This window comes from Canis lupus, chromosome 10 (genome assembly GCF_003254725.2).
Source record: "Canis lupus dingo isolate Sandy chromosome 10, ASM325472v2, whole genome shotgun sequence".
Taxonomy (NCBI): Eukaryota; Metazoa; Chordata; class Mammalia; order Carnivora; family Canidae; genus Canis; species Canis lupus.
Window position 1 is genome coordinate 9,068,893 of NC_064252.1, and position 20,021 is coordinate 9,088,913.

Here is a 20,021-nt window from a genome sequence, read left to right on the forward strand (position 1 = left end):
TCAGCTCCATTTCTTAAACTATTCTTTCTTCATTCACTTCTCTTGACACCCTTATCAAAAATCAACTGATCATAGAAGTGAAGGTTTATTTCTGGATTCTGGGTCCTGATTCTAGCCTGTTGATGTACACATCTATTGTTATGCTGGCACCATGCTGTCCCAGTTACCTTTAATTTAAAATCCAGAAAAGTGAGTCCTCCAATTTGTTCTCTTTCATGACTTTTGGACTACTTGAGTCCCCTGTGCTTCCACGTGCATTTTAGGAGCAGCTTGTCAATTTCTGCAAAACAGCCAGTTGGGGTCTTGCCATCTTAATATTGAGTCTTCTGATCCATGAACATGTGATGTCTTTCTATTTATGTCTTCTCTCATTTCTTTCAATAATGCTTTGTTTTGCATTTTTTAAATTAAATTTATTCCTAGGTATTTTATTTTTGATCCTAATGTCAATGAAATGTTTACATTTTTGTTCATTGCTACTGTATAGAAATACATTTGATCGTGTATCTTTCAAGCTTGCTAAACCCATTTATTAGTTTCAATAGGTTTTTAGTGGATTCCTTGGGATTTCCTACAAATGCAAATAGAGATACCCAAATAGAGATAGTTTTACTTCTTTCTAATCCAAGTGCCTTTTATTGGATTTTCTTGTCTTAATGCTCTGGCTAGAACCTTTAATAAATTGTTAAATAGAAGTGGTGAGAATGGACATCCTTGCCTTGTTCCTGTTAACTTATAAGGCCTGGAAGATAGTCTGCAAAAATGAAAATGTTCGGACTGTGGTGTAGTTTTTTTTTAATAGCATACATTAAAATTTATACATTTTGATAATTTATATACACATATCTCATAAAATACATGTAATGTCCTCTGGGGGTAGATGTTATGATCCTTGAGTGAAAATCTACCTTTGTTACCTAAAATAAATATATAGTGGGGGTATTTCTGTCTGCAGGCTGTTTTAGGACTTAAACATCTTTTATATTTTGTCCTACAACAGCCCTGGAGTGCAGATTTGACCTTCAGTATCACAGGTGGGGAAACTGACTCGCAGTAACTAAGTTTTATAGCATTGGTGAGTACCAGACCTAGAATTCAAACCCAGATCTGATTTAAAACCCATGTTCTGGGCAGCCCCGGTGGCTCAGCGGTTTAGCACTGCCTTCAGCCCAGGGCGTGACCCTGGAGACCTGGGATCGGGTCCCCCACATCAGGCTCCCTGCATGGAGCCTGCTTCTCCCTCTGCCTGTGTCTCTGCCTCTCTCTCTCTGTGTGTCTCTCATGAATAAATAAACAAAAAAAAACCTTAAAAAAAAGATTTTATTTATTTATTCATGAGAGACACACAGAGAGAAAGAGAGACACACACAAACACACACACACAGGCAGAGGGAGAAGCAGGCTCCATGCAGGGAGCCTGATGTGGGGGACCCGATCCCGGGTCTCCAGGGTCACGCCCTGCGCTGAAGGCAGTGCTAAACCGCTGAGCCACCAGGGCTGCCCCCAATAAAACCTAAAAAAATAAAAAATAAATAAAAGCCCGAAAACTAAGAAAAAAAACAAAAAACAAAAAGCCCATGTTTTTCTCATTCTTCCATGCTGTTTTTTCAAGTTTATGGCAAAAGCTTTCCCCTTTAGAAAACTCTGTTACCAATAAATGTGTTGTGTGGGGCTCATCTAGAATATTGAAATATAATCAAAGTATCAAAAAAAACCACATGTTATAATTTTTGGCTTTTTAAAATCACTGTTTATTCCATTTGGTAGAGGGTTTTTTTTTTTCCATACAAATATTTGCAACAATTTTGAATTCCCCAAAACCATACATAGACGATAAATACCATGCTATTAAAGTATTAAATTTGTACAAAAATACTTTACAGCTTAATACTTGTTTGTTACAAATAAAAATACATATTTAAGTGACTCATGATCTTTTTTTTCTCTTAACATGATTCTGCTTTATACTCTCTTGCCCTGGCGGGTTGTGAAATATGGTTGAAATAATATATTTCTCTGCACAAAAAGAAAGGTGAGCTTTTCCCTTAAACAAAGGACACAGTGTTCAAATGCTTTACGTAAGCAGTTGTTGGAACTATCGACCAAAATGAAAATGTTTGGAAAATAATCATTTCAATATGGAGATTCTACAATCAATATACAGACCTATTTTTTTTAATATTCACCAATAACAGTTATTAGTGTAACTATTCAAAATATCTGAACAAATGAGAACAGTTGCTGACAAACATCTTTAAAAGCAACTGTCACAATTTATTGCTTTGAGGGATGGTAATAATTGGCAATGCATTTTGTGAAAGATGTATTTACAATTTCAATAAGTATCGTGGCTCAGAACAAAAGATAGTCCAGTGTCATTTTAAAGTACATGGGCTGTACACCCCTCTATAGCCAGTTTTCAAAACATGTCAAGCAAGATGAGTTGGATTCGCCTATCATTAGGATAAGCCTCATTTGAATAGACTCTTCATTCTCCCTTAAATTCTTAGTCTTGAATTTTAAAAATAACTAATTCTCAGTGTTACTAAGCACTCTAATTCATTATCAGAGATTTGCAGCTATTAAAAATGTGTCCTTAAAAAAAAAAAACAGGTCACAAGACATATCCTGTTTGTTAATTTGTTGCATAGGGAATAGCATACATCTTAGTTAAAATCATTCCTATATTGGGGCAAAACATTTACCACCACCTAATATGGTCTCCTACGTGCATCATCGCTGAAACATTTTAAGATAACATAATGTTATGCCTGGACCCCTCCTCCCATGGCAGCAGTCCCAGCCACATGCCAAGCTCCAGTTCCCCTGGGAGAGCCAGCTTTGTGACAAGCCTTGTTGGTCAAGTCCTCAACATTGACGACTTCACAGTAAGAAACTGATTTCAAAGTGAATGAAGGAAATTGTCATAGAGCATCTTTTCAAACAGACGTTTTCTCTTTTTAAAAAGTGGTTGGAAGATGAACTTGTAAAAAATTTCCTCTGATGTTAATTGGGGGGGAGGGGTGGCCTATAGCTTCTTTTTCTCTACCATGGGGCCCGGCAGGGAATTGCCCGCCATATACCCTAGCGGTCACCAAGAAAGAAACCTCTTCAGCTTGAAAGGGGAAGTGAACATGAGCCATGAGAGAGATTTAAAAGACCCCTGTGCTTGCAGTTAATGCCACGTGATTATCTGTGCTTTAAATGCCACAGAAATCTTAAAGGGATTTTTTTTTTTTAGCACCATGTAGATATTGTCTTTTGTCCTGCTTTATGAAAAGCATTGCTATAATGTGTTAGTGGGTTCTCGTATCTCCAAATTACCACCATGACTAGGCTGTTGGAAAAAAGCACTGTTCTGTTCACTCCATTCTCCTCCTGGTAGAGTCTGTTCTATAGACTTCTGTGAAGCCAGTGGGTTTCTACTAATAACCAAGTCCAGCTTATTACCGGATTCTGCTATGAGGGGCACAACAAGGCAGCAGTCAAAGTCTCTCGTTCGGACATGATTCACCTGAAAAATCAAGAAGAGTCGTTTGGAATTGTCTTCACAACACTCTGGGCACAGAGTCACGCTTCTGGTGTAACAGGTGTCCTGGGGGTGCCCCCAGGAGCAGCCTCGCTGAGGAGTCCCTGGCTCACTCACTCCCTGCCACTAAATCGCAAGGCCCTGGGGAGCGGGGGATGGGGACACCTGGCTGCATCCTGGTTCAGGCAGGTGCTCCAAGCGCCGAGGCTTGTCCCCCATTTCCAGATGAGGGAAGCGGGGCACAGAATGGTTAAGGGATCTGCGTCAGAGCAGCAGCTGGACGTGGCCCCGCTAAGATGTGCTCCTGGCCGTCTGCTGCCCCCCAAGCTGTGCCCCTGACCGTGACGCCTCTCCAAAGGGGCCCGTCCCCGCCTCAGCTGACACCTGTGCTCGTCTTCTTTCGTGTCTCCTTACTCTTCACCAGCTACGTGCTGCTCCCGCGCTGCGACCTTCCCTTCTCAATCTTCTCACATCTGGAACCCCACGCTTAGAGTGTATGATGGACCCCAATGTCCAACCCGATGTCTGGAGTGGGGTCTCCGGGTCTCATCCACTCTGGCCTGTCGCACTGGTCACACCTGACACACCCACTCAGCCTTGAGACACCCTCTCCTTCCTTGGCTCTCTTCTCTCCGACACCAACTTGTTCGATCCTCTTATGTCAATTCGCTTCCAGTTCTTTCCTGCCTCTTATCTCTTCCTGTCTCGGAAATTTGCTTTCCCCAGGCTTCCAGCCTTGGTTGTCCTCCCTCCCTCGCTATAAGCCCACCATAGGTAACTATGACCCAAAACAGCATCCCGAATCTCCTCAATATGGATCCAATATCTCTTCTGAGCAAGGGACCCAAACTGCCACTTGCCCCAGACTGCTGTCCCAGGATGCCCCGAGGATAGAAAGGACTCCCCGTCCCTACCTGGTACCGACCTGGTCCCCTTCCCTGTGTGGAGCCCCCCTTCCTCATTCCACTCCAACCCACCTCCAGTATTATTCTATCTTTCTAAATTGCAAATCACGCCATTATTCTGCGTAAGAAATTCCTACGCTGGAGAGCAATGTGCAGGAGCTTTGGCCAAGCGTTCAAGGCTCTCACGCCTGAATCCAGTCTACCTGGTACAGCCTCAGCTCCTGCGGAAGCAGCCACAGCACGGCGCCCATGCAGAGCTTGGGAAGGGCCACCGTAGTTCTTGAGCAAATATTAGCGTGTCTATGGAAAAGGAAAGCATCCCAGAACACCAGGACGGGACCCAGAGTCCCAAGATCACCAGAATGTGACTTTAAAACAACCTAATTCCCCAATGATGACTTGCTTTGGCGAATGTGTGTCCGAAAGCCACCCCATTGGGTCGGCCTCACGCTTCCAAAGTCGGGTCCTAGTTCCAGACGCATTCCAGCTAAACACGCTCTCAAGACTGACATCCATCCTTTTTCCTACAAAACGCGATTCCTAAAAACCGTATGGAAAAGCAGGCGTTTGCTTTGCTACCTGAAACCCTACCTGTCACCCTACTCCACTCGCTACACAAGCTTTGGCTTTTTGCTTCCAGATCATGGTGAGAGATCCTGAGATACGTCACGGCTATGAGGGGAAGCGGGATAATAATGTGCTGGCACCTGTTCTCAGGAAGTTTATCATCTGCTGGGCAATAGGTACAGGGAACCAGGCAATTCCAGTAGCTGGTGAATCCTACCGAGGGCAGGAGTGTCCGCCCCATAGAGGAGGGGCCCCTAACCGAGTGTCGAGGCAACGAAAGGAAGATGGGTAGGCACCGGTCAAGCAAGACTTGGCCAAGTTACACCAACCAAGGCTTCACCTGCGGTCTTACCTGTAAGAGCCTATCGTAGGGCTTTAAGCCACCGAGATCTCCTGGCCCAGCCGGGCGGATATTTTTGACATACACTCCTTTCTCCAGCAAGCCATCGGCTACGCTGAACCCAAAGTCCTCCATGTCAGAGCTCTTGTACAAGGTGACCTGCAAAGTGACAAAACGGGAAGGGGCGTTCAGCGTGGCTGCAGGCTGTTGTTGGCGAGACTTCTTGTCCAGCGATCTTTTCACACTCACTGACTCCGTACCGCTCCGGGTCTTGTTAGGCAGCTCCCCACACCCCTGCACTTTTCCCCCTCCCCGAGAACATCCGTGCAACGTGTAAAGGGCCACGCAGAACGGAAAAGGAAGGAGGCAAAGGGCTGGAGGGCCCGGGCCTTTCTTGCTGCGGCTCCTGGTCCCCTTCGTCAGGTGGACGCAGGTGTGGCTCTGTCCCCCGCAGGTGGGTGTCTCTGTTTGCTGGGGGCAAGCGCAGGTGCGTGGGCCTGGGGAGCGGCGGCAGCGGCCCCTGGATCAGGACGGAGCCAGGCTCGCTGCCTGCCCACGTGCCTACTGCCGGGCCGGAGCGGCGCTCAGCACGCCGTCTTCCTCTGAGCAAGTGCCAGCCTGGAGTCCACTGCTCTGCTACAGCCCAGTGGGCATGTCCATACTGACAGCAACACGAGTTAAAAGACCTGAAGGTGTTCGTGTGAGCGGTACTGCGCTCTGGGGGCTGGCGCTGATAGCAGCCGCTTTGATTCAGCGACTCAAGACATTGACCCTTCTCAGCAGCGGGCCACCTGCCAGCTCACGCCCATGCTCACCCCCACCCCAGCGCTCACGCTCACCCCCACCCCAGTGCTCAGGCTCACCCCCACCCCAACTCATGCTCAACCCCCACCCCAGTGCTCATGCTCACCCCCACCCCATCCTCATGCCTCCAATATGACTACTTGCAATAGTTAGCCTGAGGTCCAGGCAGTCATCTAGTGGTTCATCCATTCACCAGCCGGGCACCCAGTCCCTACCACATTCTAAGCTGGCTGCTGATATTACTAAATTTTGCCCGACGCCCTCTGTACAAACTGATGCACTCTTCAGTGATCTGGGCTTATTGTTTTACTCTGTGTGTTTTTTAAACACTTTATTTTTATTTGTATTAGATCTTACTTTGAGACAAGCAGTGCACGAATCTGTTCTTGTAAAATAGTAAAAATGTCAGGGCTATGCAGGGCAAAAGGTAAAGATAAGACAGGTCTATTTTTTTTATGCCCAGTTATTTTATTTCAGAGAAGTAGGGACTATTGAAGGAACTACAAAAAGTGGTGTTTGTGGTTTTTTTATTTTACTAGGCAGAGAGCTCAAATATCAAGCTGGCCGAGTCTATACAATTCACCAGGCAGCCCTCGTGGTTATTGCCATATTAGAGGTGAGGAAATTCAATTTTATAGAGGTTAAGTAATTCCCCCAAGGTCACCAAGGTAACGAGTAGTGAGGCCCTGATTCCAGACATGAAACATTTAACTGGTACATGCTTCTGCCAGTCAAAATGCCTTGTTTCATGGGTTCTAAGATATGCTTTATTTTTCACATTTTAAAATCTTTGAAATCAGGTGCATTTTGTCATCCATGGCATCTTAGATCCTATGAATTAAGACATATGAACATCCTACCACCACCTGCCTCTTTCCTACAAGTGCACTAGGAGGAGAGGGGCCAGATTTTTTTTTTTAAAGATCTTATTTATTTATTCATGAGAGACGCAGAGAGAGGCAGAGACACAGGCGGAGGGAGAAGCAGGCTCCCTGCGGGGAGCCCGATGTGGGACTCGATCCCCCATGACCTGAGCCAAAGGCAGGTGCTCAACCGCTGAGCCCCCCAGGGGTCCCAGGGGCCAGAATTTCAGAGAGAGCTGTATTTTGATGAAAAAAAAAATCCAAACATATTTAAGAATAGGCTAGAAGAACGAATCCTCGTTACTCATCGCTCACATCTAACAACCATCAAGACCTTATACCACATCCTTCATCCACCCTTCTTTTTTCTTCTTTGGGTTATTATTTTAAGGCGGATGCCAGTCTCTACGTCATTTCACGCTTACATACCTCAGGATAAATCTCTAAAAAAAAAAAAAAAAAAAAAAAAAAAGATCGCGTTTTTCACCTAACCTGGGTGTCACTAATTCATTCACCAACTCACCTTATTCCCTGATATCCTCCAACACCTCGTCCAGAACACAATTTCCCTGGGTGTCTCAACACTGGTTTCTACAGTTTTTTTTTTTTTTTTTTTTTCCCAAATCAGGATCTCAAGGTCAGCAGTGTGAGGTCCTCTTGTCTAGAGCATGGCCCCAGGCTGCTGGCTCATTATGGGAACTGTACCCATGTCTTCTTCTGGCCTTCATTTCCCTCCCAGGGGAAGTTCCCTCTGCATCCTTGACTGGAGTCAGAGTCAGCTTTGTGAGGAGGGGTGAGAATAGATCTCAGGGGCTTCCTACAATGTCACATCCTTTGATGTCTGGTTGCCCCCCTTTGGGTGGGTCCAGGGGAGGACAGCTTAATTCCTTCATTGTAAGGCTCCCCCTCAACCTCTCACCTAAATGTTTTTGACCACTGATGATCAATGTCTGAATAATTTCATCAGGACGGCAGAGTGATGGTCTTTTTCCAATCCTGTAATATCTTCCATGTTTGCTAGCTACGACTCTTTCATAAAGAAGGCCTTTTCTTTCTTCAAATAGTGCCATTGGGCTACCTTGATGGGCAAGTTGTACCAGAAAGGCACAATGAATGCTAATTCTTTCTTTGCATTTCCAGTAAAGGGAATTACTGCACTAAAGACTTCCAATGGCGGCCCAAACACATTTTTGTTGGGAGGGGGGATGAGTTTTGTAAAGCATCACTATGAACACCTGGGTTTACATACAGATGTTGCATTTCAAGTAATTGCATCATTGTTCTTTCGGGTGCTCCAATTTCCTCATCTTTGGCCAAGGGGAGTCTTCTATGTGAACTTCCATGACCTTTTTGAGAGGACTCATTTGTTTTGCTAGTGTCTTTGCTTTCCGGCTCCAAGATATCCTGACTCATCATGAATATTTCCTGCTCCCAGTTTGGAAGCAGCCATTCTCCAAGGGGCCTTCGTTGGAGGAAACATCTTTTAGGTTGTATTCTAGTTCCTCTCTTCCCATCGTCATGCTCCTTTCTCAAAGGAAGGAAGAAGAGGAATAGGCCAAGCTGGAGAAGAAGGGTGGAGGAGGAAGGGGAGGAAGCAAATGGCTAACAGGACTGGTGAGGGCCTGTCATTTTTGGGCCCTCTATATTAGTAGATGAAATCTCTTTGCTCAAGTTTCCTGCTTCTGCGCCCCTCTTTGGCTTTGTCTGGGCCTTGACTGTGGGATTTCTTGTCCTTCTGCCCCCTTGGCGTCTTTGCTTGGAGCCATGTTCTCACCGTGTGACAAGTAGCACACCTGGGGCAGGGGCCATCACCACTACTCCTAGAGGCTGGTGCCTTGTGGTTTGCTCTGTTCCACTCGCAGCCGGGTACGGGGGAAGGTCCTAGGGACCCTGTGCTAAGGGCTGGAAGGGTAAGTGGATGGGCATCTGCTCTGCCGAGCCAGCCACCCTCTTTAGGTGTCCCTGAATGTGAATGTCTGTGCTTGCAATAGGCATTACGAGTCTGCCCATTTCATTCTTAGATCTGAGATAGGTTTTCGAACACGGTGAACCAGTATCCTTGCACTGGGGGAACATTTGGTGTGGGCCTAGAATAATAGCGAAGTTCTTCATTGCTCACTGGGCCTGTGATTCCTGGATGTCAGCTCCATGGCCAGAACCCAGGAGGGGCCTCAAACAACGTCAACATCAGTCAGTGGTAATACATTAACCAAAATATTCGAGTTGGACATCAACCAGAGCCGGTTAACAGATTAGCTCATTTAAGGTCAGAGTTGCTGGCCAAGAGGCTTGGATGGCAAACTCTTCAAGAGGAGAGGCTAATCAATGGTTTAAATTGGAAATGAATCTGTTTCTCTGGAAAGAGAACATAGTTATAAGGTTAGAGGAAACAGGATTTTTTATAGCCAACTCTGTGGTTCTCCTGGAGGTAGCCAATAACCAAGAAGAAATTATTTAGTAGTGACACAAAAGATAAGATTCCAGGAATCAATAATTCACAAAAATGGGGAGTACAGCTGGCTGCTCTCAAAGCAGCAACAATAAATCGTGCCATGTCGCTGTCGCCCTCCTGCTTGCATGGAGATTGGGGGTCGTTACCTCTGATTTATTTCCTGTCCAAAAAGAATTTCAGGTTTCCAAGGTTTAAGTCACTTTTTTTTTTGGGGGGGGGTCCACCGATTAATTCCTTACCCAGGCACTTTCCTACATATGATTGCTTTTGAACTCCAGGCAACTCTGCGCAGAAGAATTATTCCCTTCTTGCTAATGAGAACAGTGACTCTTAAAGAAGTCGATGGACATATTTGTCTAGTTTGAATGTACAGGCTCTAGGATGCAGTACTTGAGTAGCTGACCTCATTTACTGTGTTCTTTCCACTAAATCATGATTTTTTTTTTTTTTCCTGGACATATAATCTCCTAGCTGGTCAGGCAGCCTTTATCCATTTCCAACTGCCCAACAAGCTAAAGATGACTAATTTATCATGTCTGCTGTATTTCTTCTGATCTGAGCCCCTCTGTGGCTTTCCATGAACATCTGCATAAACTCCTGCTCCCAGAGCTCTTTGTGTTGCACTCTGGCTCATGTGAATCAAGATTTCGCTTGTGGGGGTCTCTCTTCTGTGCTCACCAAAGGCCGCAGCCTGAGAACCCGGACTATGAACAGAAGGCTAGATTTTTTCTGTCCTAAAAGGGCCAATGAGCCTCGTGAAGCACGACTCCGGGCAAGAATACAGTTCTACAAAGCTCGGTTCAATTTTAACTCTTCGCCAGCACATGCTGCAGTTGCTTCTAACCCTCCCGGGAACAGAAGCTTTACCAGGAGGCAGAAGAGTTCACCACAATTCAAGTCGAGCCTTGTCTTCTATTTCTGGGCAAGTCTGTTCACGTGTCTGAACAATGTCCTCAAGGCAAAGCTGAGAAACCTAATATTTCTGTTTTCAGTTTTGACACATGAATATTTTTAGGCAGCCGAGGCAGTTCTCCCCACTTGGATTTTTTTTTTTTAAGATTATATTTATTTATTCATGAGAGACAGAGACAGAGAGAGAGAGAGAGAGAGAGAGAGACAGGCAGAGGGAGAAGCAAGGTCCATGCAGGGAGCCCGATACGGGACTCGATCCTGGGACTCCAGGATTGCACCCTAGGCCGAAGGCAGGTGCTAAACCGCTGAGCCACCCAGGGACACCCCCCCCCCACTTGGATTTTAAAGGCCATTGTGTCTACCATCTTGGGCAGATCATGGCAAGTGACGGCTCTCCCAGCAGCAGCTTCTAAGCCCTGGCAGCGTTCCTATCATTCAGCCCCTTGCCTGATGGTTTTAGGGGCCAAACCAACACCTCTATTTCTCAGAGATGGTAGTACTTTTCCCGTAAATCACCAGGCACTTGGATTTATTCTTACAGACACCACCAGAGTCGCTCTTTTCCTTTCAACCTGATAATTCAAGAAACGTTGGTTCTGAGGACAATCCTATACTCCTTCTGGGGCTGGAAGGAAAAAAATAAAGGTCTCGCCTTCCCAAATGCATCTTCCAGGCCAAGAGGGAGTGATTTCAGTTCGCGCCATTCAAACTAGGCTTCAAGACAAACTGGGTCAGAAAAGGCAGCTGCTGCCCTCCTGTCTGGGGAGCCTCCTTGGCGGAGGGAAAGGAACAGCTGCTTCAAGCTCTGCCTCCTGCTGCTTCCTGGCAAGCGTGTGGCACCGTGGGCTCGCAAAGTAGGGGCTCAACAAGGAGAGAGTCCCCCGAATTCTCTTGGACTCTGGCTCTAAGTAGGAGCGAGTCGGGGCCGACTTGGCCCTGGGGGAGCTGAGCTGTACAGACCTGCGGTGGGTTTAGGTGCTGCTCTCCCGATTCACGCCAGAGCAGCCTCACTCTCTCATTTCACGTCACGTCAAAGAGAAGGAGCTAGATCAGCCTCCCAATCCTCCCGGAGATCAACCCCAGGCACGGGCCCCTCGGTCACCGGGTGGTTGCCGGCTGGGCTGTCAGAATAGGCAGGTGGCTAGGCCCCAACGGATGCCGGGAGGCCAGCAAGGAGAGAGTCACGGCCAGCTCTCAGGGACGTCAGAGCCCGTCTTGGCAGCGCGCCACCAGAGGCCAGATTGAACCGGACAGGCCCAAGACGGCGGGTGCCGTGACAGGAAATCCCTGACCAAGCAACGAAGGAAGGAGCACGAAACCCTGCGTCTCCACCCCAAGTAATGAAGCTTCCTCCCCCTTGTTCACAACAGTCAATCAAAGATAGAAACCCACACCCTAGGGCACGCAGCTCTCTCTCGAGCTTGCCCAATCTCACGTCTCCAGAGTTTACTTTAATAAACCCTAATGCTTGCGTCACTTGCCCACTGTGTTGTGTGTCTGTCCTTGAATTCTTCCTTGTAAGGAGACCAAGGACCTTTGGCAACATCTGTGGGTTGAACTGAGTTGAGGCCCCCGGGCCCAGAGTCCCTCTCCCCGGTTCACTCGGCAACCCTGCCACTGTCCCTTTGCTCTTGCCGCGGCCACCACCAAGTCAGCCAGTCGGCAGAGTCTCTGCTCCAGGGTTTTTCTCAGGACCGCCCTCCAGCGGTTACTGAGAACCTCCTGACCGTTACTCAGCACCTGCTGCCTCTGCTCCCGTCTCTGCTTTCAGACTCCCAGCCTGCCCTGGCCTGGCTCTCCTCCAGTTCTTGACCCTTCCCGATTCCCTCTGCAACCTACTGACCTCCATTCTCTTTAGGTCTATGTGGGTCTCCTCGCTCCAGGGTCCACCTGCATCTCTGGGGGGGGGGGGGGGCATGCCCTCCGCTCACCCCTTGGGCCTGTGGGAGTTCAGGGCCAGGCTCACTGCCATTCAGGAAGGATGACAAGTTACACACAACTGACCAAACCCCTGCTACACAGAGCGCTAACGGTCTCCTCGGTGTTATTTCCTCATTCCAGGTGTCGCTGTGGTCAGACACTGCAAAGATTCTCAGACCAAGGAGACAGCTCTCCATCAATCTAAGGGAAAGAAAGAGACTAGCCTGGGCAAGACCATTACAGCGTAATCCTTGCTATAGCCAGACAAGTAAGATGACAGGACAGTGGTGAAGGAAGAAGTCCGCAGGCTAGTCTCCAAGGACCAGGGCGTTAGGGGAACAGAGTGACCCTCAGAGAGCTCTGGCACCTATAAGTGTACATCCTACAGATAATACAGTATCCCATGACCTATAAATGAACATACTTGATCACAACAGAGAGACATAAACAGGAAGAGATGAATGATTCCCCGGCCAGAGCTAGACTTAAGGGAGGCTATTAACACTTCTGAAGAGGTGTGATGGGGGACCGTTGACCAAGGGACAAGATGAAGATCAAAGACCTGAGGTGACCTGAAGATCAAAGACTAAGAAGTAAGGCACACGGGAGCACTGACATGGCCTGTGGGTCATCTGAATCTGGGGGACTGCAGCTTTGTTGGGGCATTTCTAGTGCTCGGAGCTCAGGCCCTACAAAGTGGACGGGAAGCTTGCTGGAAGGTAGAGGTGCAGCTGCAAGTGAAAAGATGACCTCAAAGGCTTTGTTTTTATTTCCCTGTAAGTCATTGGGCAGCTTTAATCCTAACTTGGAAATCTTATTCTTGCATTCTTGCTTTTTATCCCCCCTCACTGACTGAGACATATAGAAAGTTTCTTCATCCCCTTTTGAACAGGCTTTGTCATCCCACTGTCATTTCCTGTAAAGAGTGAAACAAACAAAAATTTTTGACACCAGGCAATCATTTTTATAAGAATTATATCGGGGCGTCTGGACGGCTCAAATGGTTAAGCCACTGACTCTTGATTTTGGCTCAGGTCATGATCGCAGGGTGCTGGGATGGATGGGCCCCACACTCAGCAGGGACTCTGCTTAAGATTCTCTCCCTCTGCTCCTCCCCCTAATACATAGATAAATCTTTATTTTTTTAACTTTAATTTTTTAAAAGCTTTCATTCATTCCTGAGAGACACAGAGAGAGAGGCAGAGACACAGGCAGAGGGAGAAGCAGGCTCCCTCCGGGGGGGCCTGATGCGGGACTCGATCCCAGGATCTGAGACAAAGACAGATGCTCAACCACTGAGCCACTCAGGGGTCCCAATAAATAAATCTTTAAAAGAAAAGAATTATATCTTTTACATTTTAAAAAGTATGTTTTAACAGAATCATAGACCAAGGAAGCTGAGGGAATGATCCATTTTGGGGACTGTCAGGGCTGAATGTCATGACTCATTTAAAACCTACAATGCAAAAAATCAATCAATCAATCAATCAATCAATCAATCAATCAATCCTACAACGCACCCTCCAGCCCTTATTCTGCAATCCCATGTCCCCCAACAACCTTCCGATTATCACTGGCCCAGGTTTCACAGGGAGAGGATCTGCTTGCCAGGCTATGGTAGCGACTAGTAACTGGACACGCATCCATTGGTCTTTGCAAACAGATGCCCATCCTGCTTGACGTCCCCATCTCGAGGGCCCCAAGGCTGAGTCTGCTTTTCAGGCTGGGAGGCCGTGGAGACCGAATTTTCTGGGCTTCCAACACTGCATGGCTGAGGCGACTTCCCCAGGGGGGGAAATGCTACTTGTGAAGTCTCCCCTGCTGAGCAGGATCCTGCCCCCACCTTTGCTAAAGGACAAAAGCAAGGTTCTGAGAAGTGACATGGCTAATGCCTGTCAGACTGTGACCAAACCTCGGTGGGGCCTGATGACAAAGTCTGTGCTCTTTCTGATTTATCCCCTCACTACCCCCGCCTCGAGGAAGAGGAACTGGAGCTAGCAAAGAGGGGTAGGCAAAAGCAGAAGGTGCATATATTCAGTTTGTCATTTTTAGCTTCTCGTAAGACAAATCTATAGGAGCTATTTGGAGAATAGGTCGAGGCAGGCCATGGGGACTCGTTTCATCTCGAGCACTGACTCCAAATATCTGGCGAAGAAGGAGGCATGTGTCTGAATAAGATACATTTTTCCAGTTCCTATTTCCTCCTAGGGCTGAGCCTCTCTTCTTGACGCCTGACTCGGGGAGACTATTGCAGGAGAGACTGCCATGAGGCACTGCCAGTGACACCTCTTACAAGGACAAAAGCAACTGTGTCCTCTTGGGAAAAACAAAGCTCCCCTCTCTAAACATCCAGATACATTGGAAATGCAAAGTCAACTTGGCTGGGGAAAAAGTGCTGGTAGCCAAAGCAGCTGTAAGAAATCACCGGGGTCCTAGCAGACAACTCAAATGTTCCAGGGTCGTGTCACCTGCACCCCTAAATAAAAGTTGGTTGCTGAAAAAGGATTTTTTAAGACCTTTTTGTATGATGGTAAATACCAATAGCTGCATACAGTTAAGGAATATAATTTTACTTAAAACCACATATGGCAGGGCCAAGGGAAATGTCAATATGACTAGAAAAAAAAAAAGTCCGAATGTTCTGAATGTGGGGCAACTTTCTACTCTACAGGGAAAAAAAAATCTTTTTTGCTTTAAAGTATGCAAAGAAGGGAAGCTAGCCTTCATCTCAGAAATAGATTAAGTGGCCATAAAGGATATTTAAGCATCAGAAGGGAAAGTAGGGTTATCAATGAGCTGTAGCTAAGATCACAGGCTCCTTATCTGTAAAGAGAAAGAATCTGTGATAAGCTATAGTACAAACCAGAATTCATTTTAAAGATAAAACCCAGGAGCTGCAGGGCCGAAGACGCAACCTCATTTCCTTTCTTCCCCTGCCAACCCAGCTCTTGCCAATGATTTCGCTGAAACGGAATCATCACCTCCATTAGCAAGACCTCAAGGAGCGATCCACAGTCTTTAGGGTGCAAGACAATCCCCCGAAGGGGTTGCTAAAATGTAGCTTCTTGGCCTGCACCCCCAGAAAATGCTGACCAGGCCAGTCTGCGTGGGGTTCAGGAAACTGAATTTTAATAAGCGTGGAAGGGATCATCAGAGGTTTTTATGCCAAACTACTGTCTAAGGCAGGAGTCTGCGAATGTTTGGTCGACACCCATTAATACATTTTGAAATCAGCTTACTACGATGGTATTTGAAAAAAAGACAAAAAATAGGAAATGTTAGCACGAACGGTGCAGTCAGGTTTTGTATTCGGTCACACGTGAGCGTGGATGTTTGCATGTCCTGAGTCGCAAGGTTGTGTTTCGGATAGTCTCAGTCGGAGAGGCAGTGGCCTCAGGGGACTTGAGTGTCACGTCCCTGTGACACTCCCCCGCACCGTCCCCTCACACCCTGCTAAATATCCAGCCATCTCCCCAGCTCTAACTTCCTCCTCCATCCACACAGCCAGAAAAGGGAGTGGGCCTGCGGGTCTATGTTAGGTCCAAGTGTCATGCAGGACAGGACGACTAGCTCTGGGGGTTCAGGACTGAACGTACACAACTTAAAGGAAGGCTTGCCCAGAGGGAAGAGCCTCAGACGCAGCAGATGATGTGAAATGAAAGAAAACCGTGTAGTCCCTGACCCGAGCTTGGGACTGTCTGCAGGTCTGAGGGAAAAGAAGGAAGGGCAAGGACGACTGGGTGGAAAGTCACTGGGCAACCAATGGAAAGAAGCTGAGACCCAAGAACCTGCAAGAACCTGGCCTACCCTGTGTTCTTCACGTTGGAAGGTGATGTCAGCCACCTGTCACCCGGAGATGGAGCTGTATTTGCTTGTTTTCTCGCCCCAGCAGTGAGAACGGCTACTTGCCCATTGGTTCACACCCCCTTGATCCAGCTGCTCCTGAACCCGGAATGAGTCTATGGGCACTGGCTTGGACAGGAGCAGATCTGCGACCTGTCCTCCAGGCGACAGATCTCTCCAAGGAGCAAATGGCAATGGGAAACGACACCAAGCCTGGAGTGCCACTCACCTCCTCCGGCCTCTCTGCTCTGGTCATTGCAGCCCCTTGGGACTTCCTCCACCAGGTCCACTCGGAGGAGCCCACCAGCGGGGCACAGGGGGCTGCACGCCAGCCTGCATCCCACTTGTCAAGCTGTGCGTCCAGCTTGGGATTATCTCCAACTTGAACAAGGAATGTTTTTCTGATGCCCTGGCCCTTCTCCACGCCACCACCCACAACAGTGCCTTTTCCTCATTTTTACAAAAGAAAAATTAGGCTAAAAACCACGATAGGCTAGTGGCACCCCGCTGGGAGGATAACTCAATCCCACCAACAAGTCACTGTGCTTTTTCCTCATGGTGTCAGGCAACCTTGCAGGGGTCAAGAGATGCCCACGGGCCTTGCCAGCATGACCTCGAGTCCGAGGGACTGTGTTGTTGTGCACACCATGCACTGAACAACCAACATGTGGGTGGCCCAATAGAATACCTGAACTCGCTCTCGAAAGGAAAAGAGAGCTGGGATGTGGCCTACACCAGGCCATACACCAGGCCATGCAGCACGCCCAGGATTCCGGGTTGTCAGGCTGCACACTCCCTGGCTACCTTTCCCCCTTAGCTAGATCCTTTCTGTGTGTGCCCTAAGACGCCCAGCACACCACCACCTACTTTTGAGCGTTCTCCCTCATTTGGGACCGACTCAGAAGGAAAGTGAAGCTTCGTGGGAGATGCCCCCATTGCCGCCGCTGAGGGGAAATGCCTGGAGCGAAAGCAAAAAGCAGCATCCCGCTGATTAGGTCCAAGTGGCCCCTCCGTGTGGGGGACCCTGTGGCCCCACTGCCACGCTGCCACTCATGGTGCTGGCAGGTACAGTTTGCCTCTTTAAGAAAGAAGATGGATTTCTTTCCCTCCCCTCCCCTCCCCTCCCCTCCCCTCCCCTCCCCTCCCCTCCCCTCCCCTCCCCTCCCCTTCCCTTCCTTTCCTTTCTTCTCTTTCTTTCCCTCAGTGATAACAACCTGCACAGCAAATTCCTCATCATTATCTTTGCTAAATGCTTGCAGTGCAGCGGGGATGGGCCGACAGGCCTTTGTACCCGTGGCCTATCAATAATCTTCCTCTGAGGCAAGTGCCTCGCTCTCCAAGGAAAAATGACTCTGTTTTATACCTGCTATTTCCCTATCCCGTGGATGGGGGTAATAAATATCTGCTAAGAAGGGCTATTATTGTAAGGGCGAAAAATATAAAGCGTACAGAATAGGAACTCAATACATGCTGGTGTCCTTTCCCTTAGGGGCTGAAGGAGGGTGGGTTAGGAAGCGTGCTCTTCTTGGCCTGGGCAGGAGAATGTTTGAGAAGAGGGGCGGCCAGTATTCTCAGACACCTGAGGGAGTCAGGTGAGGCTCACATGCTCCTGGTACAGCTCGATTGGCACGGACCCCACAGCTTCCCCTACGTAACCACCAGAGGGGACCTTACAGCCTCCTCATGGGGTTTGCCAATTGGCATTTAGGGCCTTTGACAGGCAGTACCAAACAGATGCCCCAATTCAGGGAAGCTGGATGAACAAGCGGACTCCCTGCGTCCCCACCCTCCAACACCAGACACTTCTTTATTGTGATTCCTCCTAACGCACAGGCTCCAATTGCAGGTTTTGCTCACTTTGGGATATTGGCATTCCCCAACGTGCCACCATCCCCGACATTCCTTTGCACAAGCTTCCTGCTGCACTTGGAATGCCCTCCTGTCCCCCACTTTCCTGCAGAGCCCACACCGGCTCCTAAGAAGCCTTGCCCATCTCCTCTGTAGAGGGTGAGGGTCCACCCTCTGTCCCCCCACCCCGAGGCAGCCCCGTCCTGCCTCTCTCACTGTACCCTCCTCCCCATCTTCCCACGCTTTCCCACCCTAGCTCACCACGAGACTACGTGCCCCGTGGGGGTTCACAACACACTGGCACATGTACCACATGAGTGGGTGAGTGAGTGGTAAGAATTAACCCAGGATGGAGACACAAGGTTTAGAACTCAACCTCCCATTCTGGTCTTTCTTTGACCACATCCTTTGTCAGCTGGCAAAGCCAATAGCCGCAAAAAATTATAAAATATCTTTTATACAGGTGCTTAGGGAAATTGAAGTCTTCAGAGGAAAAAAGGGGGTGTAGGGCTTGTTTCCTCCTCTCAATCCAACATCTACTTGCTTTTCTGGGTAAGACAAATAACTAATTTCTAGCAAATAGGTCATTAACTCCAGAGAGGGTCTTGGTTCTCAAGACCAAAGATCTCAAGAAAGGTGAGATCATTACTGTCTATGCATCTTTATGTATTAACTAAAAATAAAGCATTAGTTCCATGAAAGAAAATCAGAGGCACCTCCTTATCACTGCTCTCCTTGCCCCGGGCTTCTGCAAACACTGTCACTTGTACATGCCTTGTTGAAACTTGGCCAGCAACCCAAATTCAGCTCTGTGTGCCACAGGGGACTTTCTTCCATAAAGTCAAGTGAGGCAACCAACACAGGCCGAGATGGGACACACCAGGACGTGCCCTGTCCTGACCCGAGACATCCACATCACATCTTCTGCATAACATAACCGTCTGCTAAGCCTGCCATTAAAGATCAAGCATTCCAACATTATGCCTGAAGCTCATTTTCAACGAAGCTACAAGCGTATGACAATCAGAAAATCCTTGTCCCACTTCCAAAGAATGACAGACCAATTCATCTAAACTTCATGGGACTCTGGAGCCTCCAGCCTTTGTGCGAAGATTTTGGCCACAAATAGGTTTTTAGTAAATTCACTGCTCCAAAGCGAATTTCCCCCATTTTATAGGATAACCCAAAGGTCACAATCTGAGCACAGAGTCCCTGACGATCTGCCTTTGGCCGCTGGCTTCTGTCGCCGGCTGAGCCCGCAGGAGCGTGTCATTACCACGCCGGGCACTGTGTGTCATTACCGCAGTGCTCACGCTAAGCAGAGTGGCTACTAAGGGTGACAGAGGAAAGAGAAGAAAGCATCCTGACCTTGTGCAGCTCCACGGGAGTTGGGGACATGATCTCCTTGATTTCTTGTTTCATTTTTCTCAGGGTGACAGACTTTCTGCCCACATCTGAGGGCAGGGTGTTGCTCCGAGTTGTTTGGCTGTAATGTGGCCGCGAGCTGCTCCGTTCCTGGAAGCTGGCCTGTCGCCCCAGCTGACTGCGAGGTGTTGGGGCCTCATGATTCAAACTCATCGTGCTCCCCGACATGATTGTCGCCTGTGGCATTGACAATTTTCAGAAACAGTTAAGCCCTGGACTAAGGAAAGGGTTCGGTCGCTCAACATTAAGCACATTTTTCCTTCTGCCCAGTCAAAATACAGTCTCTTCGGGGCACAACCAAAGGCTGGAGAATGGACATACTAATTGAACTATGAAAGTCTGGGAACATGCTTCGCAAGTGGCATTTATAATGCACATCTCAAATCCAATTTAAGTACTTAAGCCATTGAGTTTATTTAATCAAATACCACCCCTGGCAGTTTGGAGGCAAATTGAAAAGCTATAACATTTGCTTCCTGCAAACTACATTCTAAGCATTAACTTTCCACCGAGTGGGCTCTAAAGATGGGATTCATGAAGCCCCTTCAATATATCTTCCAGCAATGGACGAAGAACTTTTCACAGTGGAACCAGGCGGCCTCCCTTGGCGATG

The 20,021-nt window shown here is 47.9% G+C and overlaps 1 protein-coding gene across 18 annotated transcripts in view; it reads right to left on the reverse strand.

Annotated features, from left to right (window-relative positions):
- Window positions 1–1,727: 1,727 nt before the first annotated feature.
- GRIP1 (glutamate receptor interacting protein 1) overlaps window positions 1,728–20,021 on the reverse strand; it is a 661,865-nt gene continuing 643,571 nt past the window's right edge. For 17 of the 18 annotated variants that reach the window (XM_049115121.1, XM_049115119.1, XM_049115116.1 and 14 more), the window contains 3 exons: window positions 19,352–19,585; window positions 5,354–5,500; window positions 1,728–3,514 (listed from right to left, as the gene is read on the reverse strand). In XM_049115121.1, coding sequence (XP_048971078.1) covers window positions 3,287–3,514; window positions 5,354–5,500; window positions 19,352–19,585 — 609 coding nt within the window. In that variant the 3' untranslated portion in view covers window positions 1,728–3,286. Of the gene's footprint in view, window positions 3,515–5,353; window positions 5,501–13,073; window positions 13,209–19,351; window positions 19,586–20,021 lie in introns of those variants that run through there. The other variant, XM_049115122.1, reaches the window with a different exon arrangement.